This window comes from Artemia franciscana, chromosome 17 (genome assembly GCF_032884065.1).
Source record: "Artemia franciscana chromosome 17, ASM3288406v1, whole genome shotgun sequence".
In the NCBI taxonomy this organism is placed as follows: domain Eukaryota; kingdom Metazoa; phylum Arthropoda; class Branchiopoda; order Anostraca; family Artemiidae; genus Artemia; species Artemia franciscana.
In genome coordinates this window covers 4947714-4974435 of record NC_088879.1, presented here as the reverse complement: position 1 = coordinate 4974435, position 26722 = coordinate 4947714, and the positions used below count along the sequence as shown (strand labels likewise).

At 35.1% G+C, this 26722-nt stretch overlaps 1 protein-coding gene across 1 annotated transcript in view; it reads right to left on the bottom strand.

Annotated features, from left to right (window-relative positions):
• The window catches only part of LOC136037725 (probable muscarinic acetylcholine receptor gar-1), a 109774-nt gene that overhangs the window by 19889 nt on the left and 63163 nt on the right, over nt 1-26722 (bottom strand). The window contains exon 3 of the mRNA XM_065720494.1: nt 54-1126. Coding sequence (XP_065576566.1) covers nt 54-1126 — 1073 coding nt within the window. The remainder of the gene's footprint in view (nt 1-53; nt 1127-26722) is intronic.

The window sequence follows — 26722 nt, the reverse complement described above, 5'->3', positions numbered from 1 at the left end:
TCTTGATCTAATGATTAAATCTAAAATCTAATTCTAAAATGAAAATTTCTTACCTCCATTTGAATTTCCTCTATTGTCTGTGCCAGGCATAGATGCATTTGCAGGTTTTTCTTGTGTCAGTAAAGTACTTTGAGTTTTAGAGAGCGATATATTCGCCATTTTCCCAGCAACAGACGCCATTCCACCTGCACTAAGTGCCACCATAGACTGCATTTTCTTGTGTTTTGCATCCGACTTCTTCTGCAGTTCATATGCAGTACGGTATATCCCACCATATAATACAAATAGAACAACCAATGTAGTCCAATAATACCCAATTATAAGTGATGTGTTAAATACAGGGTCTTTCAGAAACTGGACAGTGCATTCATGTTCACCCAAATCCCTGTATCCAATAAAGTGTTCCCATCCAAATATTGATATGAAAAATAATAGAAACGGGACTATCCAGGTTATAGCAACCATCCATAACAATTTATTTTTTGTTCTCCAGCCTCTATACTGTGCTGCCATCCTTACTGAACAAAAACGATCAATAGTTATTAGCAGAACTGTATATTGGGACACTAAACACACTGTGTAATCAACTGATAACCATAGGTCACACAATATTGGCCCTAGATCCCAACGGCCTTTCACTACATACACGGTAAAAAAAGGCATCGACACACTACCAATTACCACATCTGTTGCTGCAAGTGAGGCTATGAAGTAATTACTTGGTTGCCTAATTGCTCGTTCCACTATAAAAGCAAGTAACACTAAAATATTCCCTCCCACTGTCAAAAGTATACAAATTCCGAGACAAATTATAATTATAGTACTTAGCCAGATCTCAAAAGGGGCTTTATATTCGTCGTCAAATGCGCAAGTATTATTTGTAGCATTGATTGAAGAGTTTAATGATTGACAGGTGTTAGATGGTAATGTTGTTTCAAATAAAGTTTCATTAATAATTTCAAAAATCGTAGTATTGAAATCAGAAAGTGTTATATTTTCGAACAAGAAGGTTTCGTTACCAAAGGGGTAGTCACTATCGGAAGTGTTTCCGCCAAGGACGTCAGAACAATCAGCAAAGGTTGTTGGGTCTTCCCGGCAAATTCTTTCCTTTTGCTTCTGCCGCTTCCTGGAATCAAAAATTTTGTTTTTCAGTGCAATTAGTTTTGATTCCCACCCATTCGTTCCCCACCCATCAGCAGAATAAGTACTGCCCTCCAGGGGGGTATGGATGAGTAAAAGTGGATGACATTTGATTGCAAGTAATGTATTTCAAATTTAGTAGAAATATTGAGTTATGGTGATTTAAGACTACTGCAGATAAATATAAGGCCAAGGATCACTAAGTGGGTGATTCAAAGATTATTTCAATCGTTTGAACTTTTGTATTACCCTTCTATTTTGAGTTCAATAAAAAGTCTCAGGATTTCTGATGTCAATGTTTTTAATGCAGACCTTTCCTGGTGATAGTCGACGAGAAATTTAGAGATTTTACTGTATTTACCTTTTTGTTTGATTGCTATTAAAACTTGAAAAGAGTTAATTTCCACAAGGCGATGAGTGATTTTTTTTGGAAAAGGACAATAGACTAAATGAGTTCGAGATCCAGGGGTTTGGACCAAAAAGATTTATTAAACGAGCACAAAGGATCCCCCACTCAAAATAAAAAGGTATTAAACACACATATATATACATAATACAATATATACTTATATATATATACATGCAATATATATACTTATACATACATACATATATATATATATATATATATATATATATATATATATATATATATATATATATATATATATATATATATATATATATATATATATATATATATATATATATATATATATATATATATATATATATATATATATATGTATATATATATATATTTATATATATATGTATATATATATATATATATATATATATATATATATATATATATGTATATATATATATATATATATGTATATGTATATATATATATATATATATATATGTATATATATATATATATATATATATATATATATATATTCACCAAGGCACTTAGTATAGAAGAAGGTATCCAAGAGACTTCGAAAGGAGCACACTCAAAATTGAAAGTTCTAGCGGCCTTTTTGAGAGTCAAAAGTGATTGAAGGCCAAACAGACCCTCACATTGGAGATGTCAACTCCCCCACTGCCCTCAGGACAATGCCTGTAAGTTGGGCAATTCGTCCGTTGTTTACACATAGTATATGTTATTGAGAAAGGCGGGTATATTTAACCTTTACTTTCCGAAATGACGCAGGGTATTCAGGTGAATCTTTTAGAGAAAGTTGAGGGAGGGGCTGAACTAAATAAAAACATGTGTGTGTATACGGGCAGTCAAAAGGGTGTAATTCATGAATGACTAAGTATATTAAATTGGAACTTCCAGGAAATGGTAAGGTAACGATCAGTTGCCGAAAAAGGCAGTATTTGCACGCTAATACTACTACTACTACTACTACTACTACTACTACTACAACTGCTACTACTGCTACCACTGCTGATACTTCTACTGCCACTAAAGCTACTACTTCTGTAAGGAGTACTACCAAGGCTGAGCGTTGAAATGAACATTTGAGAAAATGTTTAGGGAAGACCTTAGACCTTAGATCCTCCTGAGCCATCGGTGGCGCATAGGGCGTCGACAAAGTCTCTCCATTCACCACGAAGCTGTAATTTAGATGAACTAAATTAAGACATACACTGTGCATACAGATTTTCTAAAGGCCGTATCAGCAATATTTTTGGAACGGCTCCCCGTATCGGGGTGAAACTTCCAGGGCATCATGAGGGACATGTTCAATTGACCAAAAGGCAACATGTCTAAGCTACCACTGCGATTGATACTGCTGCTACTGCTGTTAGTAGTACTGCGAATAAAACGCTATTACTGCTCCTACTTCCACACCTACAAGTAAGATACTAGTACTATTAAGGCTAAGCGTATGAAGGTGAAAATTCGAGAGAATATTGAGGGGAAATTTGAACTAAATCATAACAGGCTATTACATACAGATTGTCAAGAGGGCATATCTCAAGAATGGAATTGGGTATTAAGTTGAAACTTTCAGAGAATGCTTAACAAATAAACGTTCTAATGGGGATGAATTCATTTATTTAGACAGAGAAATTAGGTACAAAGTATATACTTTTGTACCTTTTTCTCATCTAAATAAATGGATTTATCCCCATTTGAATGTTTATTTGTTCGTCATAGACATGCAGTGTGGTCTGAGCAGAGGATACCTGAGAATGATTAAAGGGGGTAATCAATTGACCAAAAGACAATATGTGCATGCTACTACTAACACTACTACAGCTACTACTTTTGCTGCTATTACTACTGCTACTACTATACTACATTGTAAACTACATTGTTGCAACTACTTGTAAGGCTAAAAGTATTAAGATAAAAAGGGCGCGAAAAAGGGTTTTAAATGGCGTATCAGCGATATTTTTGGAATGGCCAATCGTATCAAGATGAAACTCCCGGGGTATCATGAGGGGGATGTTCAACTGACCAAAAGGCAACCAGTACATGCTACTACTGTTATTAATGCTGCTGCTACTATTGTTTCTACTACTACTAATAATACAACACTACTACAGCTAACACATCTCCTGCTACTACCAATACTACATTGATGCTAGTACTATTAAGGCTAAGTGTATGAAGGTGAAAATTTGTGAGAATGTTGAGGGGAAATTTGAAATAAATCAAAACACACTATGTATATGCAGATTGTCAAAAGGGTATACCTCAAGACTTGATTTGGATATTAAATTGGAACTGTCAAATGCCTAAAAGGGAAGTACAGTTAACCAAAAGGCAATATTTGAACGCTACAAGAAATATCAGTACCACTGCTACTTTTACTACAGCTACAACTACTACTACTACTACAACCACTACTACTACTATTCCTACTAGTTTTGCTACTGCAACTACTTAAGATGAAACCTCAAGAAGTGCTAAGGGGAAGGTTGAATTAAAAGTATATATATTAAAGTGTTTGAAAACTTTGCAAAGGTTGTTTTCTAAACAAACTTAAAAAACCCACTGTTTCTCCATTAGAAAACTTTCCAGAGGTTGCTTTCCAAACAACCTTAAGAACCCACTGTTTCTCCATCCCTAGTAAATAATATCAAATATAAATTATCAATAGAGTTTTATTTTAAGGAATGTGTGTCAAAAACTTCCGGGCATAGAGATTGGGTTTAAACTGCCATGAACAGGTCTCATTTGTTCAAGATTCCAAGTTAAATGTACCACATGTTAACTGCAGTAATTCAAAAGGCACCATACAAGGCCGCATCCAGGGGGGACTAGGTTTGTCCCCTCCCAAATTTTCTTACGACAGGTAAAAACATAACAGAAATGCATATAAAAAGTTTTGGCGGGTTTTTTCATAATCCCTTCCTCGAAAAAAATCCTGGATACACGCTTGGCATCATGTGACATTCCTGTAAAACTTTGATTTACCATAAATCATCTCAAATCAAATAAGCTCTATTGATTGGTTTGATCAATTTATTCCTATATTATTTAATTCTCAAGATATTAATAAATTCTTGTTTTTTAGAATCTACGATATACTTCTTTTTCTAGGCACAGTAATTTTTGGGGGAACGCTTTTGATGCCAAATAAAAAAAAAACAAGTTTTCCTGGTGGAAGAATTGAGCAAAGTTGAAACTTAAAACGAAAACATTAATGTTTCGTACCCTATCTAACAAATTTGTTCGTATAGAAACAATGACAAATTGTGTAATTGTCTATTGGTTACAATCTTACACATAGTATTTGTTATTGGGAAGCATATGGAAATTTTTCAAGAAGAACTTTCCATGAGGGAGAAATTATTCGTATGGTGGATTTTTCCTGGAGGGGAGAGGCGGAATTCCTGGTATTATTTGAAAAACGATCAGAAATTACATAAAAACTGCCTGTTTCAACTGGAATAGGAAGCTTATTTAAAGCACTAGAAAACTTAAGCGTAACCCACAGATTAACGAAGGGTCAATCCTTCAAATACGGGACGATTTGTGTTCGTTTTAATTTTTAATGTTGCTCCTTGCTTTCATATGAAAAACCATTTATTTAATTAGCATTAAGGGTGAATTAACCGGATGAGATATGATTTGTTTGTTTCCTTGTCCTAAAAAATCTAGAAACGACTAAAATAGGTAAAATGAGAACATCTAAAAATATTTTTTAGGTACTTCTATCTTCGTATCTACTAAAAGCAAAAAAAAATATGGTCTATTTACTTATAAGAAAAAAAATGAGCCAAATATTTTAAAAATATTTAAGGACGATTTTCAATGTCAAGAGTACCCCTCCCTTTTATTTTTACTTTTTAAAAAAGAAAATTTATCATGGTAGCAAAAAACAAGATGCTTTTTAATCTTTTAGTCCATATTCAGCGAAACGTGTCCATTTCAAGAGGTATTTTTAATATTTTTATTTCATTTATAAAATCTGGTCCCAAAAACTGCTTTCCACGAACGGAAGTTCCGAGTCAAAATTTGTTTATGAATTGAAAACAAATTACTTGGCTTGAAATTTGCCAAATAAATCCATACACTTTGAATTTTTTACTAGACGTCGAGTGAGCCAAGAAAGGACCGAAAATCCTTAATAACCCAGGACAAAATTAGAACAATGACTTAAAATCATTAAGGAATCACCACCAGTAGTGAGGGGTACTGGAGTTTTAAGTAGATTAAAGCACCATTTAAGTATTATTGATAAAAAACAGACTTGTATCTCCTATAATGGACCAGCTAACTGGAGCATCTCCGCAATGGAAAATTTTCAGAGGTCAACATGTTGCCAAATTCTTGGGTAATTATATATTCAATTTTTTAAATCAATTATGTTCCATACTGTATTTTCTAGCTAAAATGTCAATCAGTGCATTTTATTATTATCGTAAGCTTTTTTTTCTAAAACGTTCTGTTGCCTAAAAAACTGCATTTTTTCTTTTTTGCTTTTTGTTCGCAGTGTAAAATTTTTTCTTGACTTGAGTTTAGAGCATTTACTACCTCTGCTACTACTAAAAACTACCAATAGCCGCAATCCAGATAGCCGCAATACCAAGCCGCCCGAGGCCAGCACAGCTACACTTGCTCCTCCTCCATCCCAATCTATTTAAAGACTCCCTCTTTACACCCTCCCATTAAGTTCCCATTTCCATTAAATCTTTCCTTACGACATCCTCCCACCCCGATTGAGGCTAATATGCTTTTCGTTTGGCCCTAGACAGTTGTCCGGAAAGGGAATTATTTGGCAGTCTGTCATCCTTTATCCAGAGAATGTGCCTTAGCCATCTCAACCTTTTTCTCATTACAACCCTAGAAAGCAGGATTGAAACAAACTTTTTGTATAGCCTGCTATTTGAGATACGATCAGTCATTCGGTGACCCAAAACAATTCGTAGGTGATTTCTCTGGAAAACATCTAGCAAAGCTTCCTCCATTTATTATATTATACTGAAGAACCACACTTGACCACTGTCACTGTAAGTTCTAATATTCTAATCTTGGTTCGCAGACTCAGAGCTTAGAACATTTGGTTTCCAGTTAAATCACAGTATCACAAATCATAGTAACACAGTATCCTGTGTTTTTTCAAGTCACTACGCTTTTTTGTTTTGCCATTTTATTCGTAATACTGTAAATATATTATTATAAATGATATATATAAAATAATAAATAATATGTATAATATTATAAAATATTATTATAAATACTGTAAATACTATATATTTTAACGAAGTAACTAAGCCAAAATAAATATCTAATATTTCACCCAAAAAGGAATTTTGTGTTTAAAATATTTATTATTTTTGGCATTGACGGATTAATTTCCATTTGACAACACTAAGGCTGTTACCAACAGCATTTGTTTTTTATTTCTTGGTTTGCAGAATAAAATTATTTCTTGATGTGACTTTGAAACATGTAGTTTCTGATTCTATCATAGTTCCACTGTCCTTTCTTTTTCAAGTCTTTTTACCAGTTTTTTACTAATGCTGTTCCTGCTTAAATGTAAACGCTATATAATTGAAGAAAATAATTAAACCAAAACAAGTGTTTTCATATTTCAAAAAATTGTTATATTCTGCAAAAAAAAGAATCCAGTAAATCATGTGTATATTTGTTGATAACTTCGAAGACCACACTGCCTTTCCATGACGAAAGTAGAACAGTTCAAAATAGGGATGAAACCTTTTAATTGACAGTGAATATATATAAAACCATTTTTCTGGATATTTCGAACACATATACAGTGTTCATCATCAGCAGTAAAACTCAGGAGTTTTACTGCCGATAATGAACACTGTATATGTGTTCGAAATATCCAGTTAAATAATTTTTATATATATTAAATGGTTTCATCCCTATTTTGAACTGTTTTACGTTCGTGTATATTTGTTCCTAAAATATTTAATGTTTTTTGTATGGACTGCATAATTTGAATTTGACTACACTTTGGCTGCTACCTTCAACATTTCAACCAAGCGCTCTTTTGAAGTTCTAGTATAATTTTTGAAAATCAAAAGTGACACGCCACATCCCTATATTCTATTTTTCTATTTTGGCAACCTAACGCTGCCTTTTTTTTTTTTTTTTTTTCTTTTTTTTTTTTTTTTTTTTTTTTTTTTTTTTTTAGCCAATGTGGCTAATGCATCAAAACGTATCAATCAAAATCTCTGAGATTACTTATTGGCGTTGAATTATTGAAAAATATTTATAAAGCCTCATATACTCATTTGATACACTGGCACGGGGGGGGGGCATTAGTTATGTAAAAATGGCCTTTTATTTTTATCCGTATTAACTGACGGTAGTTTATGGATTTAAAAGCTTTTTGTTTTCTTGTAGAGCGTCTACCTAATAAAACTAACGATTAATTACAAACCAGAGATTAGGCTGGAGCATAGTGGAGCTTTAAGGTAGAGGGGTACTCAAGTCTTCAGAAAGTTTAATTTTAATGCAAATAAAACGCTTGATATTACAAAATTGTTTTACCTGCTAAATTTAAAAAAAAATATGCTAAGCATGGTGGGATTCTAGGATCCCCCTCATTTACAGGACTTTTATGTTTGTTTGGATTCACTCTCAAGTATTATGACACTCTTTATTTTGAAAAAAAGTAGTTCTTTCATTTATGTAAAGAGAGCTTAACCGTACTAATTGTTTAACTCTTTGGAATGTTCCCGAAGAATAAATGAATAAAGCCTAACATGCCAGCCTTATTTGGAAGAAAATAGTATTTGTAGGTCTGACAGATTTATTGTTATTCTTGGACGCTCCAAAGGTGAAGAGGCCTTTAAACCAGAAGCGTGACATGAATAACTTCTAGAATGGACAAACTATAGATGATAGTAGTTATTTAGAGGGTGCAGATTATTTATTTCAAAATCAAGTTATTTATAAGTTTATTCCTAGGGTTTTTGATGTTGTGGTTTTTTCGAGCCGTCCTAGTGGAGTGATCACCGCACTGAAATTAAAATCTGGAGGTCAGGGGTTCGAGCACTGGTGTCGCTGGCTCTTTGGTTTGGAACAGGGGTCAATGGTGCGATTCTGTAAGCTCAGCCAGAGTTGACCCAGCTCTAAATGGACACCTGGAGCAATCAGGGGGGGGGGGGCATGGAAAGAGTCGGATGGTTCGCCCCTAAACCCACATTGCAGTTCCGGCTGAAGGCAGTGAACTAGGAAAGCGGTACCTGCGCAACGCAAAACATTTGGCCAGCATGCAAAATTTTTTTAGTTGAAGTTAAGTTAAGGTTTTTCTGTGCAGAACAGCTCACTTATAACAGATACAGCATATTGAAAAATTTGTGCATTAATTCTGACCGACCCATCCGTTCACAAACAAACGAAGGCAAAATTTTGGATTAAGTAGAATGAAATTAGAAAGATAGAATTTTTGGCTACTGCAGCTAGTAACCCATCGTAAGGAGAGGCTACTCTAGGCCAGCATATAAAAGCTGATGCTCTTCCTCCATTTCAGTCTGCTACTGCAGTGACCCATCGTAACGAGAGGCTACTCGGGGTCAGCATATATAAGCGGATGCTCTACCTCCATTTCAGTCTGGGATGAGTGTTCTTGTTAGCTACCTTTCGTAAAATCGAACTTCCTTTAAATACTTTTAAAGTTCTTCCCAGTTCATGTCCATTAAGTTCATGTCATGTTTTTGGTTGGAACTATCTGGCTCTCAGAAGGACCATGTCTTTGGTAGTTTTAGGAATGCCATTCTTCATCTTGAAAACTTAAGCTAGCCATTTTAATTTCTTTTAGATCTTGGCTTTAGAATCCAAATCCATTTTTCGCACATATTGTTTTGTATTTCAGTGACTCAGTTGGAATATTTCAAAGCATACGGTTAAATTGCCATGACGCATAAGCTTGCGGCAAAATATTGGGAAAACGTAAAACGTAAACTCAAAACGTAAAGACGCATAGTTGTAAAAAAACAACAACACAGAATTATACAAAAATACAATCCAATTTAACAGCAATTTGAGGACTGACGGTCCTGTAGAAAGACGGTCAGTCATAGATAATCATCTATCTTGTAGGCCCATTATGTTTGCAGGTGAAGATATTATTCAGGCTTGTGATAGATTATTAATAGATAATTATCTATTAGTCCGATTATTTTGAATTAGTCTAATAATGCAACGCCTAATTAATGCAATAGGTACACGCATAGCATAAGAGTTAGCCTTGGAAAGTCTTTACTTCATGTTACTGTTTAGTTGAAATTTTTTTGAAGAGGTCCCCTTTTTAGGAACAAAAGAAACAAGTTTATGTAGGAACGGATTCTATCTCCAAAAGCCCCTTCTAGAGAATTCCTCGTTGGTGGTAGGCCTACCGCTTGCCTTTCCTCATTTTTTTAGTTTCTTTTTTAATGAAGTAAAGCCTATTTATTGAATTGACTCTAATTATAGTACCATTTTGCTCTGATATTAAGATAAATTTACTTTCAGTGAGTAATGATTGTTTAATGAATCTCTTATATAAGGCGAAATACCAATTCGTTACTAAGGTCCATAAACAAATCAATCAATATGACTGGAAATATTTCATCAATTATGTTCATATTCGGCTGATTTATGAACATAGCAAACGGAGAAAAAAATGATTCTTTTATATTCAAATTTCCTGCTGCAAAAGGTTTATCCTTATGGATAAGGGAAAGGGCTAAGCAAAAGGGCTAATGCGGACGTAACTTGTAACGTACATAATAGCAGCTTATCATAAGCAGCGCAATAGCGCTGCCTATTTAAAGAACGATGTGGAAGCAATGTATTTGTTTTGGTCTTAGACCAGGGCACTTCGTATCAAAGAAGTTGTCGCAGAGACTTCTAAAAGAATCATTCAATTAGAAATTGAAACAGCTGGTGCCCTTTTTAAGTCAAAAGTGACTGGAGGACAACTAACCCCCTTCACCAACTCATCCCTTCCCCAAAAACATCCAATCAAAATTTTGAGATAGCCACCACTTCGTTCATCGTAGTTGAAAGATCCAGAAAGTATGTCTTTGAGGAGGACAACCCCATCACAACCCTCAGTGTGAAGGTTACAAATTATGCCCTGGGGGCATTTGCAACCTTTTATAGAAAGCATTGTCGTAGACATTCAAAAATGGATCATTTGATTGCAAATCGAGAGGGCTAGTGCCCTGTTTGATAGTCGAAAGTATTCAGAGGGTGAATGCCCCCCCCACGACCATTATTTCTCGAAACACTTCCGATAAAAATTTTGATGTAGCCATTTTGTTCAACGTAGTTGAAAAGTCTGGAAATTATGTACTTAAATATGACAACCCCTCAAAGCCCTCAGGGCATGGGTTGTAATGGGCTATAAGTATATGCCTTGAGGCATATAAGGTTTTTTATAGAAACCGTTGTCATAAAAACTTTAAAAAGGGATCATTCGATTGGAAATTGAAAGGAATAGCCCCCTTTTTTATAGTCAAAAGTGATTGGAGGCTGAAAGCCCTCCCCCCACGCCCATCGTTCCCTAAAACGTTTCCATTCAAAACTTTGAGATAGCCATTTTGTGCAACGTAGTTGAAAGGTTCGGAAATTATGTCTCTGAGGATGACAAATCCCCGCCTAGTCCTCGAGGTAGGGGTTGTAAGTTATTCCCTAGGGGCAGATAAGGTTTTTATAGAAGTGCGATCATATAAACTTCGGAGAGGGAACATGGGATTGGTAATCAGAAGTTCTAGTGCCCTTTTTAAGAGTCAAAGTGATCAGAGGGCTGCTACCCCCCCCCCTCCGCACACACGTCGTATTGTCCCGAATGCAGCCAACAGAAATTTGAGATAGTCATTTTATTCAAAATACTCTAAATATTATATAACAAGGCTTTTGTTATACCTCGGGGGCATTTAAGGTTTTTGTGGAAGAGATGGTTGCATAAACTTTAGAGGAGGCTGATTTGGTTGAAAATTGGAAGTTTTCATTCCCTTTTAAGAGTCAAAAGTGATTGAGGGTGTTTAGCCCCACCCCCGACAATCCTTCTTTTCACAAAACGCATCTGATTTAATTTAATTTAAGTTATACCATGAGGCTTTTAAAGTTTTTATGGAATAGTCGATCGTATAAACTTCAGATGGGGCTCATTTGATTTGAAATTGGAAGTTATAGTTCCCTTTTTAAGAGTCAAAGTAATTTGTGAACATCCCCCTCCAAGCTCATCATTTCCCTTGACACCTTCAATCAAAATTTGAAGGTAACAGTTTTGTTCATCGTAGTTGAAAAGTCCGGAAATTATGTCTGTGAGGAAGAAACCCCCCCCCATACAGCTTTCAGGGCAAGGGTTGTAAGTTATGCCCTGGGGGCATAAGGTTCTTAGAGAAAGAGTGGTCGTATGTGCTTTGGAGGGAACTCATTGGATTGGTAACCAGAAGCTCTGGTGCCCTTTTTTAGTGTCAAAGTGATCAGAGCGAGGCTACTCTCCCCCCGCCCCACACACACACAAACACATCATGTTTTACCGATACATCCAATGGATTTTTTTAGACACGCTTTTTATTTAAAATAGTCCAAAGATCATATAGCAATGCTTCTTTGGTTGATACAAACCACCAGAGCCTAAGGACGAGGGTTGCAAGTTATGCCCCTGGGGCATTTAAAGTTCTTTTGGAAGGGATGGTTTTGTAAACCTTAGAGTTGACTCATTTGGTTGAAATTGGAAGTTCTAGCTCCCTTTTAAGAGTCAATAGTGATGGAGGTCAGCTAGTCCCCGCCCCAACTACCCTCTCTTTTCACCAAATGTATCTGATTGAAATTGTGCGATGGCAATTTTATTTAAAATAGTCCATAGAACATATAACAATGCCTCCAAGGTTGGCAAAACAACCCAGAGCCCCGGGGCAAGGCCTTTAAGTTATGCCCTGAGTGCATATATTGCTCTTATAGAGTGGGTGGTCGTATTAAATTCAGATGGATCTCATTTGATTTTAAAATGGACGTTATAGTAACTTTTTAAGAGTTAACGTGATCTGAGAGGACCCCCCCCCACACACCACACCCATCTTTTTCCATAGCAATCATCCAAACAAAGTTTTGAGACATCATTTTTCAGCATTGTTGAAAAGATCAGTAATTATGTGTTTGGAGATGTCACAACCCCCCCCCCCCCCCCCAAGGCCTCAGGGCAAGGGCTGCAAGTTATGCAATTTGTTCATAGTTTAAATATAGCATATGTTATTGAGAAAAGGTAAGAATGTTTGACTTCTACTTTCCCAAAATATGAAGGGCATTAAGATGATTCTTTCAGGAAATGTTGAGGGGAGTGTTAAACCAAGTCATAACTTGTTATGTGTATATGGGTTGTCAAAAGAGTGTAACTCAGGAACGACTGAGTAAACTAAATTGGAATTTTTAGGAAACTATAAGGGAGATGATCAATTGACCAAAAAGGCAGTATTGACACGCTACTACTACAGCTACTGCTGCTTCTACTGCTACTACAAATACTATTACCACTACTATTACTAAAAGTAATACTTCTGTAGCGAGTACTACTAAGGTTGAAGATATTAAGAAATATATATGAGGAAACGTTGAGGGGAAATTTGAAGTAAATCAAAACATGCTATGCGTATACAGATTGCTGATATAGGTGCATCACGAATGTTTTTGGAACGGCTTATCATACCAAGCGGAAACTTCAGGGGTATCATGGGTGGGATATTCAGTTGACCAAAAGGCAAAATTTACCTGTTACTACAGCCATTAATACCGCTGCTACTACTGTTACTACTAATAATTATACACTATTACTGCAACTTCCGTTCCTACTACTACCACTAGTATGATGCTATGACTACTATGATACTAGTACAGTCAAGACTACACATATAAATGTGAAAATTTGACAGAATATTTAGGGGGAATTCAATTGACAAAAAGATAATACATACTTGTCACTACTAACACTAATACCACTGCTAGTTTTCCTTGTACTACTTATGCTACTACATTGCTCCAGCTACTGCTCCAATTGCAACAACTTGTAAAGCTTAGAGGGCTAGGGTGAAAAGGGCGTCAAAAGGGTGTCTAAAGTGCAAATCAAAAATATTTTTGGAACGGCTTAACGTGTCAAGGTGAAACTTCCCTGGCATCATGAAAGCGACGTTCAACTGACCAAAGACAATATTAACATGCTGTTACCGCTAATAATACTGCTGCTACTAATGCTGCTACTCCAGCTGATACAACATTTATACTGTAACTACTTTTACTCCCACCGAAACTACTGTGATAATAGTACTATTAAGGCTAAGTCTATGAAGGTAAACTTTGAGAGGATGTTGATGGCAAATTTGAGCTAACACAAGAGACTATGTGCATTTAGATTATCAAAATAGCGTATCTTAAGAATTGGTTTGTGTATTAAGTTGGAACTCTCAGAGAATACTTAAAGGGGAAGATAAATTGACCAAAAGGCAATATGTGCACATTGCTACTATTACTACTGGTACTGCAACATAAAGGTATACGATTGTATTATTGTATATAGTTGTATTAAGTTGAGTAGCTATACGATTGCTGTGACTACTATTACAACTATGCCTAAGGGTATAAAGGTGAAATTTTCAGAGAATATTTCTGAAAATTCCTGTTGTACGGATGACAACCTGCCATCCGTATGAAGGTTGTCAAAAGAGCATATCAGCAATATCTTGGGAACACTTATAACGCTTGTTGTCGGAATGTTGAACTAACCAAAAGACAGTATTTGCATCATAATATTACTACTTCTACTCCTACAACTACTACTACTGCTACTCTTATTATTATTGCTACTACTGCTACTGCTACTAAAACTAAGACTACTTCTACTAACTCTACACCTACTGCTACATCTGTAACTACTGGTGCAACTAATAGAGGTAATAAATCTAAAGGCGTTGAGGCAATATTGTAACTGTATTGAAATAAATCGAAACACACTATGCCCACATAGGTTGTCAAGAAGATGTATCAGCAATACTTCAGGACCGACTGATGGTGTTAAGTATAAAATTTCATCGTGTATTGAAGGGGATGTTGAAAAAAAGATGTTCAGTGCATACTGCTACCATTGCTGCTACTGTTACTAGAACTATTGCTACTACACAAGCTAAGGGCATTAAGTTGAAGCTTTCAAGGAATATTGAGGTGGATTCTGAACTAAATCAAAATGAACTATGATCATGCAGATTGTCAATAGTGTGATAAAGCAATATCACAATAACAGCTTACAATATTAAATTAGATCTTTCAGGGTAAGTTGTGTCAGATTTTGAACTAGCCAAAAGACACTTTTGAAGCCAGAAGTACACTTTTGATAATATTTCCACAGTTACTGTGACCGACGAAGCTTAAGGGCATTAAGTTGAAACGTTTAGGGGGAGTTTCAATTAAACGAAAAAACCATATGCATAAAAATATTAAAAAGGCATATAAGCAATATCATAGGCAGCGCTGCTCCATCATAGCAAGTAAAATCATTGATATTTTAGGATTAAATTTGGTTGGAAATTTAAAGCTCTAGTACCCATTTTCAGAGCCAAAAGTGACTTTAGTGCAATCAGCCCTCCTCTTTAACTCATAATTTTCCAAACACTTCCAATCAAACTTTAAGGTAGCTATTTTGTTTAGCATAGCTGAACGGTTTTGTAACTGTATCTTTATGGCTATTGCTTATGTCAACCCCCCACAGTTATGCAATTTGGCCATTATACAAAGAATAAAAACAAAAAATACAAATGAATGTATAATTTATATACAATTTATAATTTATGCAGCCAGAGAATAGATCCTACTGCCCAAAGAAGGACAGAGTAGTCCTTTTGCTGTCAACTTGTTAGGAAAGATACGCTCTATCAAAATCTTACTAAAAACCCGCATCAATTGAGTATAATCAAACCGCAGAGAGGGGTCGACTCCTTTGATCAATTAAGTTTGGACACGAGTGCAAGTCGAAAGACGAGGCGGTGGCCAATTTGCGTGCTATATGGCATGGTGAATGCAAATTTTATTGACTTGTTCATCATTTACGCACACAATGCTCACCACCTGTGACAAAAAACTAACCAGCGACGTTGCTATATTATGACTTTGTTTGAGATGCTGGAATTCAACAATAGTTATGAAACACCAGGTTTGTCACTTAGACTCTGAGAAACCATAAGAGACATCCTAAAACTGAATCTTGTTTGTCAAACAACAGGGTCGGGGGATTTGCAATCGATTAAGCCAAGGTTAAAAACAACTCAAGATTTGCAATCTTATATTTTTTTTAAACGCGTAAGAGGAGAAAAATGCCCATTCTGTCCACTCACTAAGCACTGGAGAAATACTCATCACTGTATTTCGTGCTGGAAACCAAATTTCTAGCAAACACCGATCATTATTCTGCCTAGAGCGCGAACCAGATTAGCTCAAAGGTGTAGGATAGCCAGTGATTCAGAAGAGAATTATCGGCTTTTTTGTCTTTTTTATCCCAATTATTTTGAATGAATATTAGCCGAAATCAATGATGTCAAAGAAAAAGGGGTATAATTTACCCACCTTTAGTAGTAGTGCTCCTCAGTACCCCCTTTAGTATTTTAGAGTTAAGTCACAACCCAGTCTCTAAAAATAAGGCAGAGGCTAGCTTCGAAAAAATTGGCTGGGTAGTGGACCAGTGATTCAGTACCAAGGACACAAAAGATGAAACTAATTCTTTAAATTGGTTAGGTGAAACCTTACACAGCTACATACGTCTAATAAAATTAGGAAATACCTGAAACTTAATTTTTAATGATGAATTTTCTTCAATTTCTATTTTTTATGTTTTTTTTTTGGTAAGCGCCCGCCAGTTTTAAAAATAAAAATGTGTGTTAGCAATCAGCAAGAAATAAGTGAAAAAATGAAAATTTCCCGATTTCTTTAGCCAGTGGCATCGTTGAGGAGGAAAAAGGGGGACATTTGCCCCCCCCCCACAGGTAATTTAGAAAAAATTGTTATTTATTAAGTAGCGTTAAAACTGTTGCTCTTTTTAAGTGTCAGATATGCTCTTTATTTTGAGTTAAATAAAAAAAAGCTTTTTTTAACTGAAAGTAAGGAGCGATATTAAAACGGAAAACGAACAAATTACTAAGTGCATGAAAGGGGATGTTCCCTTCTCAACGCCCCGCTCTTTACGCTAAAGTTTGACTCTTTCCCTCAATTCTGCTTTATTAGACAGTAAAAAACTAGCGTAAAGAGCGGGGCGTTGAGAAGGGAACAGCCCTGATATTTAAGGTGCTTTTACTTCCTAAAATCTATCAGTTCAAGATTGGATTCTCTTGTTTTAAACTTCCAAAAGTGGAAATAAATACACCCTCTACATCTGTAAGTAGGACAGAAGTAGAAACCATTGAAGAATAAGACTCTCTTACCCTGATTTACACAAGAAAATAATTTGTGTAATTTTTAAGAATTCGTTTTTTTTAACAAAGATACAAAGACGAAGGTAAATTTCAAACTCTAGCAGTCAATTGTCCCTTCCAATTAGCATCCTTGACAATTTTTGATTAATTTAAGGTTTCTGCCGCAATGATGCCAATAATTGTTCAGATTGTCTGGATATTCTTTATCAAACAATGCCCAACAGATAAGTTAGTAATTCTAACTTATTTTTCGAATACTTTCAAATCCGAAGCATGGTCACTATTTAATTGTGGGAAATATATCACAATATAATGTTACACAATCTGTGGTAATACTTTGACTTATCTTTACTTAGACAGCGCTTTTGCGCTGCCTATTAATTTTGTTACGGCTTTGGCCCGCTGATATAAATGCTATTTATTAGTGAAACCAGTGAAACCACAAAAAAATCAATTTAATAAACAGTCATAAATAATATTTCAATAAGTCATGTATATTATAAATTTAGTACAACAATTAAATCGTACAGAGTCAAAATCCATTCAAACTTACGAGCAAATTAATAGCGCAATACGCGGCTATTTGAATAGAGCTTGGTTCAATTATAAGACTAAGTATCCCTTGCTGGAGGTAGGGGCCGGGGGAAGTAGAGGGGGGATATATACTGCAACATTAGTGGTGAATCTGGCTGAAAAAAGCAGAGAGTATACGACATTTACCCTCGCCCACCCGAAAGCTTGTTTACGGCTGCAACAGCTCATTGCTGACAATTTTAGTAAAAGCCTTGCACTAGGACTTATATTTATGATTGTTTAATATGTGTTTATTGTTTATAATTATTGCGTAATGTTTTTATTTTCATCAAGTATCATGTTTGCTAGTAGTTAATTTTCTTCATTACCGCTTGAATGGTACCAACTACAATAGCACCCCCCTCTTCCCACCTAATAAAAATACTGGGTAGAATTCTAGTTTAGCTACTTTTGCTATCTTTGAAAGGGGTTAGGTTAGGAAAATGAAACTTTCGTAAAGGAATCCAGGGCCAAAACATACTTTGGGAAGGTATTGCCAAGCTTCCATGTTAACCCTTTTCGGATTTCTAAGTCTCAAAAATTTGCCTACTAGACAGGTCTATACCTATTAAAATTTTGAAAAAAACATTTTGCCTTAATTTTCAGTTATTAGTCTCCCTTTCTCTGGTTTTGGTTCTGAAAAATGCAATTCCTGTTACTTGAGTAGAATTTTAAGCCATATCAATGGTTTTTTTTTTAATTTAGGAAATGTATTTGCAGATCTTTGAAACTTCATAAATTGGGATTGAGCAAATCTCAAAGTGGGGCTGAAAACAACTTTTTTGTATTTCAAAGCAGGAGAGCTGTTTTGAAAGGTTTCACTTTCATAACATAAAGTTTGCAGATCTTTGCAGATCTGATGTATTTGCAGATCTCTGAAACTTCATAAATTGGGATTGAGCGAATCTCAAAGTGGGGCTGAAAACAACTTTTTTGTATTTCAAAGCAGGAGAGCTGTTTTGAAAGGTTCCACTTTCATAACATAAAGATTGCAGATAATTGAAGATCTGTTGCATTTGCAGATCTTTGAAACTTCATAAATTGGGATTGAGCAAATCTCAAAGTGGGGCTGAAAACAACTTTTTTGTATTTCAAAGCAGGAGAGCTGTTTTGAAAGGTTTCACTTTCATAACATAAAGTTTGCAGATCTTTGCAGATCTGATGTATTTGCAGATCTCTGAAACTTCATAAATTGGGATTGAGCAAAGCTGTAAAGCTGAAAACAATTTTCTTGTATTTCATTTAAGCAGAAGAGCTGTTTTGAAAGGTTTCACTTTCATAACATAAAGATTGCAGATAATGGCAGATCTGTTGTATTTGCAGATCTCTGAAACTTCATAAATCGGGATTGAGCAAAGCTGTAAAGCTGAAAACAATTTTCTTGTATTTCATTTAAGCAGAAGAGCTGTTTTGAAAGGTTTCACTTTCATAACATAAAGATTGCAGATCTTTGCAGATCTGATGTATTTGCAGATCTTTGAAATTCATAAATTGGGATTGAGCAAAGCTGTGTAGCTTTCATAACATACAGATTTTTAAAATTCTTCAAGGTTCAGTAAAAAACTTTAGCATAAAGAGCGGGGCCTTGAGGAGGGAACAGCCCCTTTCATATGCGGAGTAATTTCTGTTCGTTTTAAGTTTTAGTATCGCTCTTTACTCTCAGTTTAAAAAACTTTTTTTTAATTTAATTTCTGAACGTTTTTGATAAATACACGTTTTGATTTTGGCTCTCCGCATATGAATAATTAAAACAAAATTTGCATACTAACTTATTTTTTTGGCTAAATGTCTTTCTCATAGTTTTGATCGGACGATTTTGAGAAAAAAGAGCGGGGGAGAAGGCCTAATTACCCTCCAATTATTTGGTTACTTAAAAAGGCAGCTAGATCTATTAATTTTTTATGAATGTTTTTATTAGTAAAAATATACGTAACTTACAAATTAACTTGCGTAACGAACTTATTTATTCGTAGGTTTTTACTACGTATATGAGGGGTTTCTCCCCTCGTCATTATCTCGCTCTTTACAGTAAAGCTTAAATTTTGTCCCAATTCCTTAAGAATAACCCTTTAATCACAAAGGCCGTAGAAGAAGTAGTTGAAATTACTAAAAATACTTAGCGTAAAGAGCGAGGTATTAGAAGGAGGTGAAACCCTCCTATGCGTAATTATTTATGTTCGTTTTAAGTTTTAAGGCTGCTGCTTACTTTCAGTTGAAAAAACCTTTTTCATATTATTTTTTTCATTTTTTTAAATGCAAGAAAATCCTGCACTCCCTTCATGGAAATTCTCTTCCCCCATGACAAATTCCTCTATGAAAAGTTCCCTCCACATAGCCCCCTCCCCTCAATACCTCAACCCCATCCAAAAAACCCCCTGAAAACGCCTGTACACTTCCGAATAGCCATTACTATATGTAAAAATTAGTCAAAGTTTGTAACTTGCAGCCCCTCCCACAGGGACTGTTTGGGATTTCATCGTTCCCAAACACATAGTTATTAGGTTTATCGAGAATGCTGAATAAAATGGCTATCTCAGAATTTGATCCGGTGACTTTGGAAAAAATGAGCGGGGGAGGGGCATGGGTGCCCTCCAGTTTTTTTGGTCACTTAAAAAGAGCAATATAACTTTTAATTTCCGTCAGAATGAGCCCTCTTGCAACATTCTAAGACCAAAGGGTCGATTTGATAGCCCCTGTAAAAAAATGAAGAATAAAAAAATAAATAAACACGCATCCGTGATCTGTCTTGTGGCAAAAAATGCAAAATTCCACATTTTTGTAGATAAGAACTTTAAACTTCTGCTGTAGGGTTTTCTGATACGCAGAATCTGATGTTGTGATTTTCGTTAAGATTTTATCACTTTTAAGGCGTGTTTTCCCCTATTTTCTAAAATAAGGTAAATTTTCTCAGGCTCGTAACTTTTGATGGGTAAAACTACACTTGATGAAACTTATTTATCCTCACTCCATTTTTGGATCATTTGATTCTCTAGTACTATCTTAATCTCATTCTCCCAATTGCATTTATGTCCATTAGTCCTCTATCTTCATTCCAAACAAAAGAAAACCCTGTTTTGTCTAAAATGTCTTTTATTTTTAGGGGTCACGATCTTTTATTATCCCCTGTGAGAGTAAATCTTCATAAGCTACCTTAACCGACCCGTCACTCAGTAATTGGACGACTCTTAACCAAAATTTAACCATTGAGACTAGTCTGTAATTTTTTAGTGGCCATATGCCTAGATCGCCATTTAAAAACTGGGAATGAGTTGTTCTATGCAGCCCAAACAATCTCTTGAAGTACCCTAATTGAATACTTTCTAGCTGAGCCGCTTTCTCATGCCCCCAGGTCTCTGCTCCGTAATGTAGAATGGGCATTATTCTCGATAATAAGACCCTTTTATGTAACGGCAAATATTTTATTACCATTACATTATTCCGGAAAATTGTAAACATTGCTGCTCTTCCCCATATTGTTTTTCACCGCTCGGTTTGGAAATAAACAGCTCTCTGCGATGTTGCACTGCCAAACTATCTGAGGAAAAGAAAAACAAGATGCTGTTTATGCAGAATATCGTGGTAGCTGCCACTTTTCTTGATTTTTAAGCCAATATGTATCCCTTGTTGTTCAAGCCAAGGGACGGTAAGTTTCCTATATAGGGTATTTGACAAGGCGGTTCTAATAGTGCACTTTCTGTTTAGATCTGACTCTATTTTTCGGAGTTATTGGCTATTATATTTCTTAGCATTGGACGTGACCGTCTCTTACTAAGCTGCTAGCTAGAGCAACCAAAAAAAATAAAAAATAGAAAATTATAAAAAATCCTGGTTTTCAGGTATAGATAGACCTAAGATTTAGGCAGGTAATTTTTTTTATTATTTTTCTATCCTCGATAATTTAGGGTAGTAGGCCTACTTACGACTGAAGCAAGATTTCTTTGCCCTCACCTTGATTTTAAATCATCTTAGAGACAAGCATCCTGCAGTCTGGGGTCAAACCAAGCCGCCGAACAGTAGATGGTGTTGGCATTTACTAGCGCCAGTTTCCACTCTTGTGAACTTTCCATACACTTTAGTATTTTTGTGTGATTCATTGCATTTCAGTAAGTAGTGTGATATGCACTTGACTAAGGTAATATAGGGCCAATAAATAACGTCCTGTTATTACAAGGAATTTTCCACGATTGTTGGTCAAAACTTCTTAAAACTAGATATGACAGATATTTCAAAGAAACAAAATTCGGTGCTGATGCTAGAAAAGTCTAAAAATAGTTTTTAATCTTCCAGTAAATTTTATTTTCCTTTTTATCGTTTAGCCTCAGTGACGACATTGAATGGACTTTTCCCGGTTCAAAGAGGACGTTGAATAATTTCCTTTAGCTGTTTCCTTGCCAGAATTCAAGATCAATCTGCAGGAGGTCTTATTTTTGTTACTTCCGATTGTGATGAATTCTAAAGTTACCAACTCCTTATGATCTTGAGAAAAACGGAATCCATCACCACAAGTCTCCAGCGGAAACGCTCCTCATTGTGTCCAAGTTTCCTTGTGTGGAGAGAACTTCTAGGCCATTAAATCTGGATAATCAGTCTTCATCGTTTACACAATCTGCGTCGATAAATGTGGACTCTAATATCATTTCAAATCATTCAAACTGAAATCAATACTCGGACTGAATGGTACTCAATATAGAATTTGTTTTTAAGGGGTAAGAGCCTTGAGTCTTAAGCGGCTTTCATACTACGTGCGTAAATTTCTCTGATAAGTGGTTATGTTACGTAAGTAATTTTCTCTGATGTTATGTTAAGCATAACCTTTGACTTCATTCAAATCATTCAAACTGAAATAAATAGTCGGACTGAATGGTACTCAATATGCAATTTGTTTTTAAGGGGTAAGAGCCTTGAGTCTTAAGCGGCTTTCATACTACATGCGTAAATTTCACTGATAAGCGGTTTTGTTACGTACGTAATTTTCTCTGACGTTCTGTTAAGCATAACCTTTGAAATTAATCTAGGCTAGTGCAGAAATCCATATAAGCATCATAATCATCATCTAAAACATCACATTCATCATTTGACCACAATTCATAAATAAAAAGCGTGAAATGGAGATGGGGATTCAAGCTATGATCAATTATGTGAGTATTTCAAGGGATAGTTTATCTCTAAATTTACTATTGATCATCCAGAAATTGCATTTTGTTGCTGCTGCAGTAACATTCCCATTAGATAACATAACGTTAGGTAATGTAGAGGTAGGAATTGAGTTATGTGGCAGGATTTTTCTGTAAGGTTACATAAAGTAACGTAAAGCCTTAAATTATGCTTATGCTACAGGACCTGCGATGTAGTTTGAAAGAGCCATTACCACTTAGGCTCCTGGATTTTGTTTAAAAAATTTTCAGGTGTAATCAGTGCTTTCATTTCCCTTTTTCGAAAATAGGGTAAAGCTCTTAAAATAGACAACTTGCGGTAGATTCGAATGAAATGTCGCTATATTTTTCTTGGGTATGCTTTGAGCGTAAAATAAAGCAGTTTGAGAGCCAAAATTGGCACGTAATATTCTTAGCGAAGCAAATTAAAAGGTATTAAATCTTTAATATAATCACGGCGCTCCATCATCCGTAACTCATGCATGTAGATGCAGCATGGATTAGATCAGAAATTTTTGTTCTGCCTGTATTGCTTGTGTCCCATAGAGTACACCTGACCCCCTATTGGAATCAACATAAGCTGAAATGAGATGTAATCAACCATTGCTGACATGCGAAGGTAAGACTAAAGTAAAACTCTAATATTGATACTTAAGGTCATTTGATAAACCTATTCTTTTATTTAACTAAAAAAATCTTGTTGCAAAAAAAGAAGTTTTTCAAAGAAAAGTAAAGAGCTACATTAAACCAAAGATGAGCAGAAATAGAGCCTAATTTTTCCAGAGTAAAACTACTATAAACCATTTATTATTCAATAAATGTAATCTAAAACGAAAAAAAAATACAAAAAAAAACTGAGTAAAACGAACGAAATTACCACAAAGAGGAGTAGAGGGTGATGCCCCCTCTGTACCTACGAAAGACCGTAAAATTATTCGCACCTGATCAAAATTAATCTTCGTTTCGGAGCCACGTGTTTTTATTTCTCAGAAGACGAAAAAGAAAAAAAAATCATCATCATAACCAAGATTGCTGAAAACAAGAAAATGAATGTAGATTGACAGTTTAATGTACATTCTGATATTCATTCCTGAAGGTCTTAATAACTTAGGATTTACTTAAGTTAAAAAGAGAGGAAACGTTTCAAACGTATTTTGTTTTCAGTAAAGTCTGAATTATTTTCTGGTATTTAGAAGGCACAATTTGACTTCGGCTTTTTATTGCAACTCCTGTTTGTTTCAGGTTTCATTTTTATATATGTTGAAAAAATGAATGAAAAATGAACACTATTCAATTCGTTTTTCTTCTTTTTTTATTATTTTAATTAATGCTAATAGTCGATCTTCAAGTTTTATTTGGAGTCGTGTTCATTGATTTTAATTTATGCTAAGATAGTTGTAATTCGTTTAAAAGATTTTCTGGCTTATAAATTCCTTCGTAGTTCACCTGACTGAATCGGAACTGAGGGGTAAGAAGCTGGAAAATATTCGTAAAAGACTAATTTGAATGATGCTCATTGTTTTCCTTCCTTTTTCATTCAGTGCGCTGAATTTAATTTCATCATTTTCATTCTTAAATTATTCGTCACATTCATTAGGAGAGTTTCTCCTCACCTAGCATTTAAAATTTTTAATTATCTAAAGACTTTTATTTTATTCATCAAACAGGAAAATTTTAATAAAGTCGAATTAGAAAATATAAAAACAGGAATTACAACCATAATTAATTATATACAGATGAACTTGAAGATGAATAATCGGTTGTGTTGCCAAGGGCAAATATCCTTCTTAAAAAAAATGTAACAAAATCGAAGTTAGTGTAAGAAGCGAGGTATTGAGGAGGGGTAGCCCCTTTATGTAGAGATTAATTTCGATTTGTTTTAAGTTTTCATGTTACTCTTTACCTTCAGTTGAAAAAACTCTTTTTTAATATTCAATTTTTGATCTGTTTTGAATCGTGCCGGAAAATCTCCTATCGTCTCAGTGAAAAATTATTTTTGGAAACTTTACTCCCCACAGAAAATTTCCACGTGGAAAATTATCCCAACAAAATCCCCCCCCCCCAGAAAAAAGACAAAAATGTTTCTATATATTTTCAATAGCAAATACTCTATATAAACACTGGTGACCCAAGGGGCACTGAGGAGTCATTTTATCCTCACAAGCACAGCAATTGAATCTTTCAAATATGCTTTAAAAAATGGATATCTCCAAATTTTGAAGGTATGTCTCTGCGGAAAAAAAGGTGTTGGGGCTAGTTGACCTCCAATATTCTTGATCATTCAAAAAGGACTCTAGAAATTTTCATTTCCGATTGGATGAGCTCTCTTTTGATATTCTAGGGCCACTGGTTTGGCATTATCACCCCCCAAGAAAAAAACAAATAAACAACCATCTGTGATCTTGCTTCTGGCAAAAAATACAAAATTCTTTATTTTAAAGTTAGTAACTTGAAACCTCTATAGTCGGGTTATCTGATAAACTGAGCTTAATATTAATTTCATTGAGATTGATGAGTCACCCCTCCCTTTTTCACAAGCAGTTATGCATAAGTATGGCACATAACACTTTCGAGTGGTTAAAATAAAATTTTGTAGAACATTAATGGTCACAACACCGTTCCATTACATAAATAGCCTTATTTCCAAATAAACAAACTTGTAGAAAGTGCAAAAAAAATATTTCTTCATAATATTGTTACGAAATAGTTAGTTTTAATTGTGATTATTGATTCCACTAAATTTTGGGATACATCTAGTTCCAAATTAATCTGCAACTTTATTTCTATTTGACTCATGTATTTGTTTATTTCCATGGAGATTAATTTAACAATAAAATTGCTCGAGTCGTTCCATCTTCAAGATATATCTTTCCTCATATTTTGTATATTTGTATGCAGAACATTATTCCCACAAAGAATTGCTCGCATCATTTGCCTGATAGCTACAACCACATTCCCTTCAATAATAACTATCTTAGCCAACAGAGCATGGAAAACATATGACAACGATTAGAGAAATGAGGGTGGGGATTATTTATTCCCGAGGAATAAGATGGCCACTCTATTATTTCCAGATGTAAAAACTGACAAATGGTAAGCTAAAAAGTAGCAGAGCTGATATTGGGCAAACTGACCACCAAATTCTTGGTTAAAGAGACCACCAAACCCATTATTTTGGAAAAACGGGAAACTGTGTCTTGGGGATGAGGGTAGCTAGGAAATGGGTTTTTACTCATATGGACGAACCATTTATAACAAAAACTAAGTCTATTTTGATAATTGTGAAGGTTCTGTCCCTGTTGACAATCTTAGCCAACATATTACGGGAAATACATGACAACGACTGGGGAAATGCGGGTGTGGGTTACTTATTCCCAAGGAACAAGATGACGCTTTAATTTTTGAAAGTGTAAAATAAAGGTCAGGCTAAAAATCAGCAGATAAGATAGTGGGCATAGCCACCATCAAACTTTAGATTAAAAAGGGGCCAGATAGAAAGATTATTTCAGACAGGGGGGCAGCGGCTAGGAAAACAAGTTGTCTTACTATATGGAGGAATCATTTTTAACACAAACAAAGCCTATCTGGTAATTGTGAAAGTTCTAGTGCTCAAGCGTAGTCGTCTTTTCTTAGCATTTTATGATCTAAAACTGTGAGCTTTTAGCAGTTGGTCTATTACTGAAATACAATCTTATTCCCTTTCCAAAGTAAAAAAAAACGAACGAAATTCACTTGCCTTTGCTTTGATTTACTTCTGTCAAATATTGCCATTAATTTATTACCAGGGGCATAATTTACTATAGGTTAGGGGTGCAACTGTCCCCTAGACCCCAATCTGTCCCCCTAAGCTGAAATATAGCGTCTCCGAAAATCTTGTCAAAACTAGAATAGGCGTAAATAATTCAAGTATCCACAATAACGGATCAGTTGTCTTTAGTATACCTTTTGCTTTATGGTACTATATGACTAAATTTTTATTTTTCAGTTGTTTTTTTCAGTTGACTTTGGAATTTTCGCTTCAACTC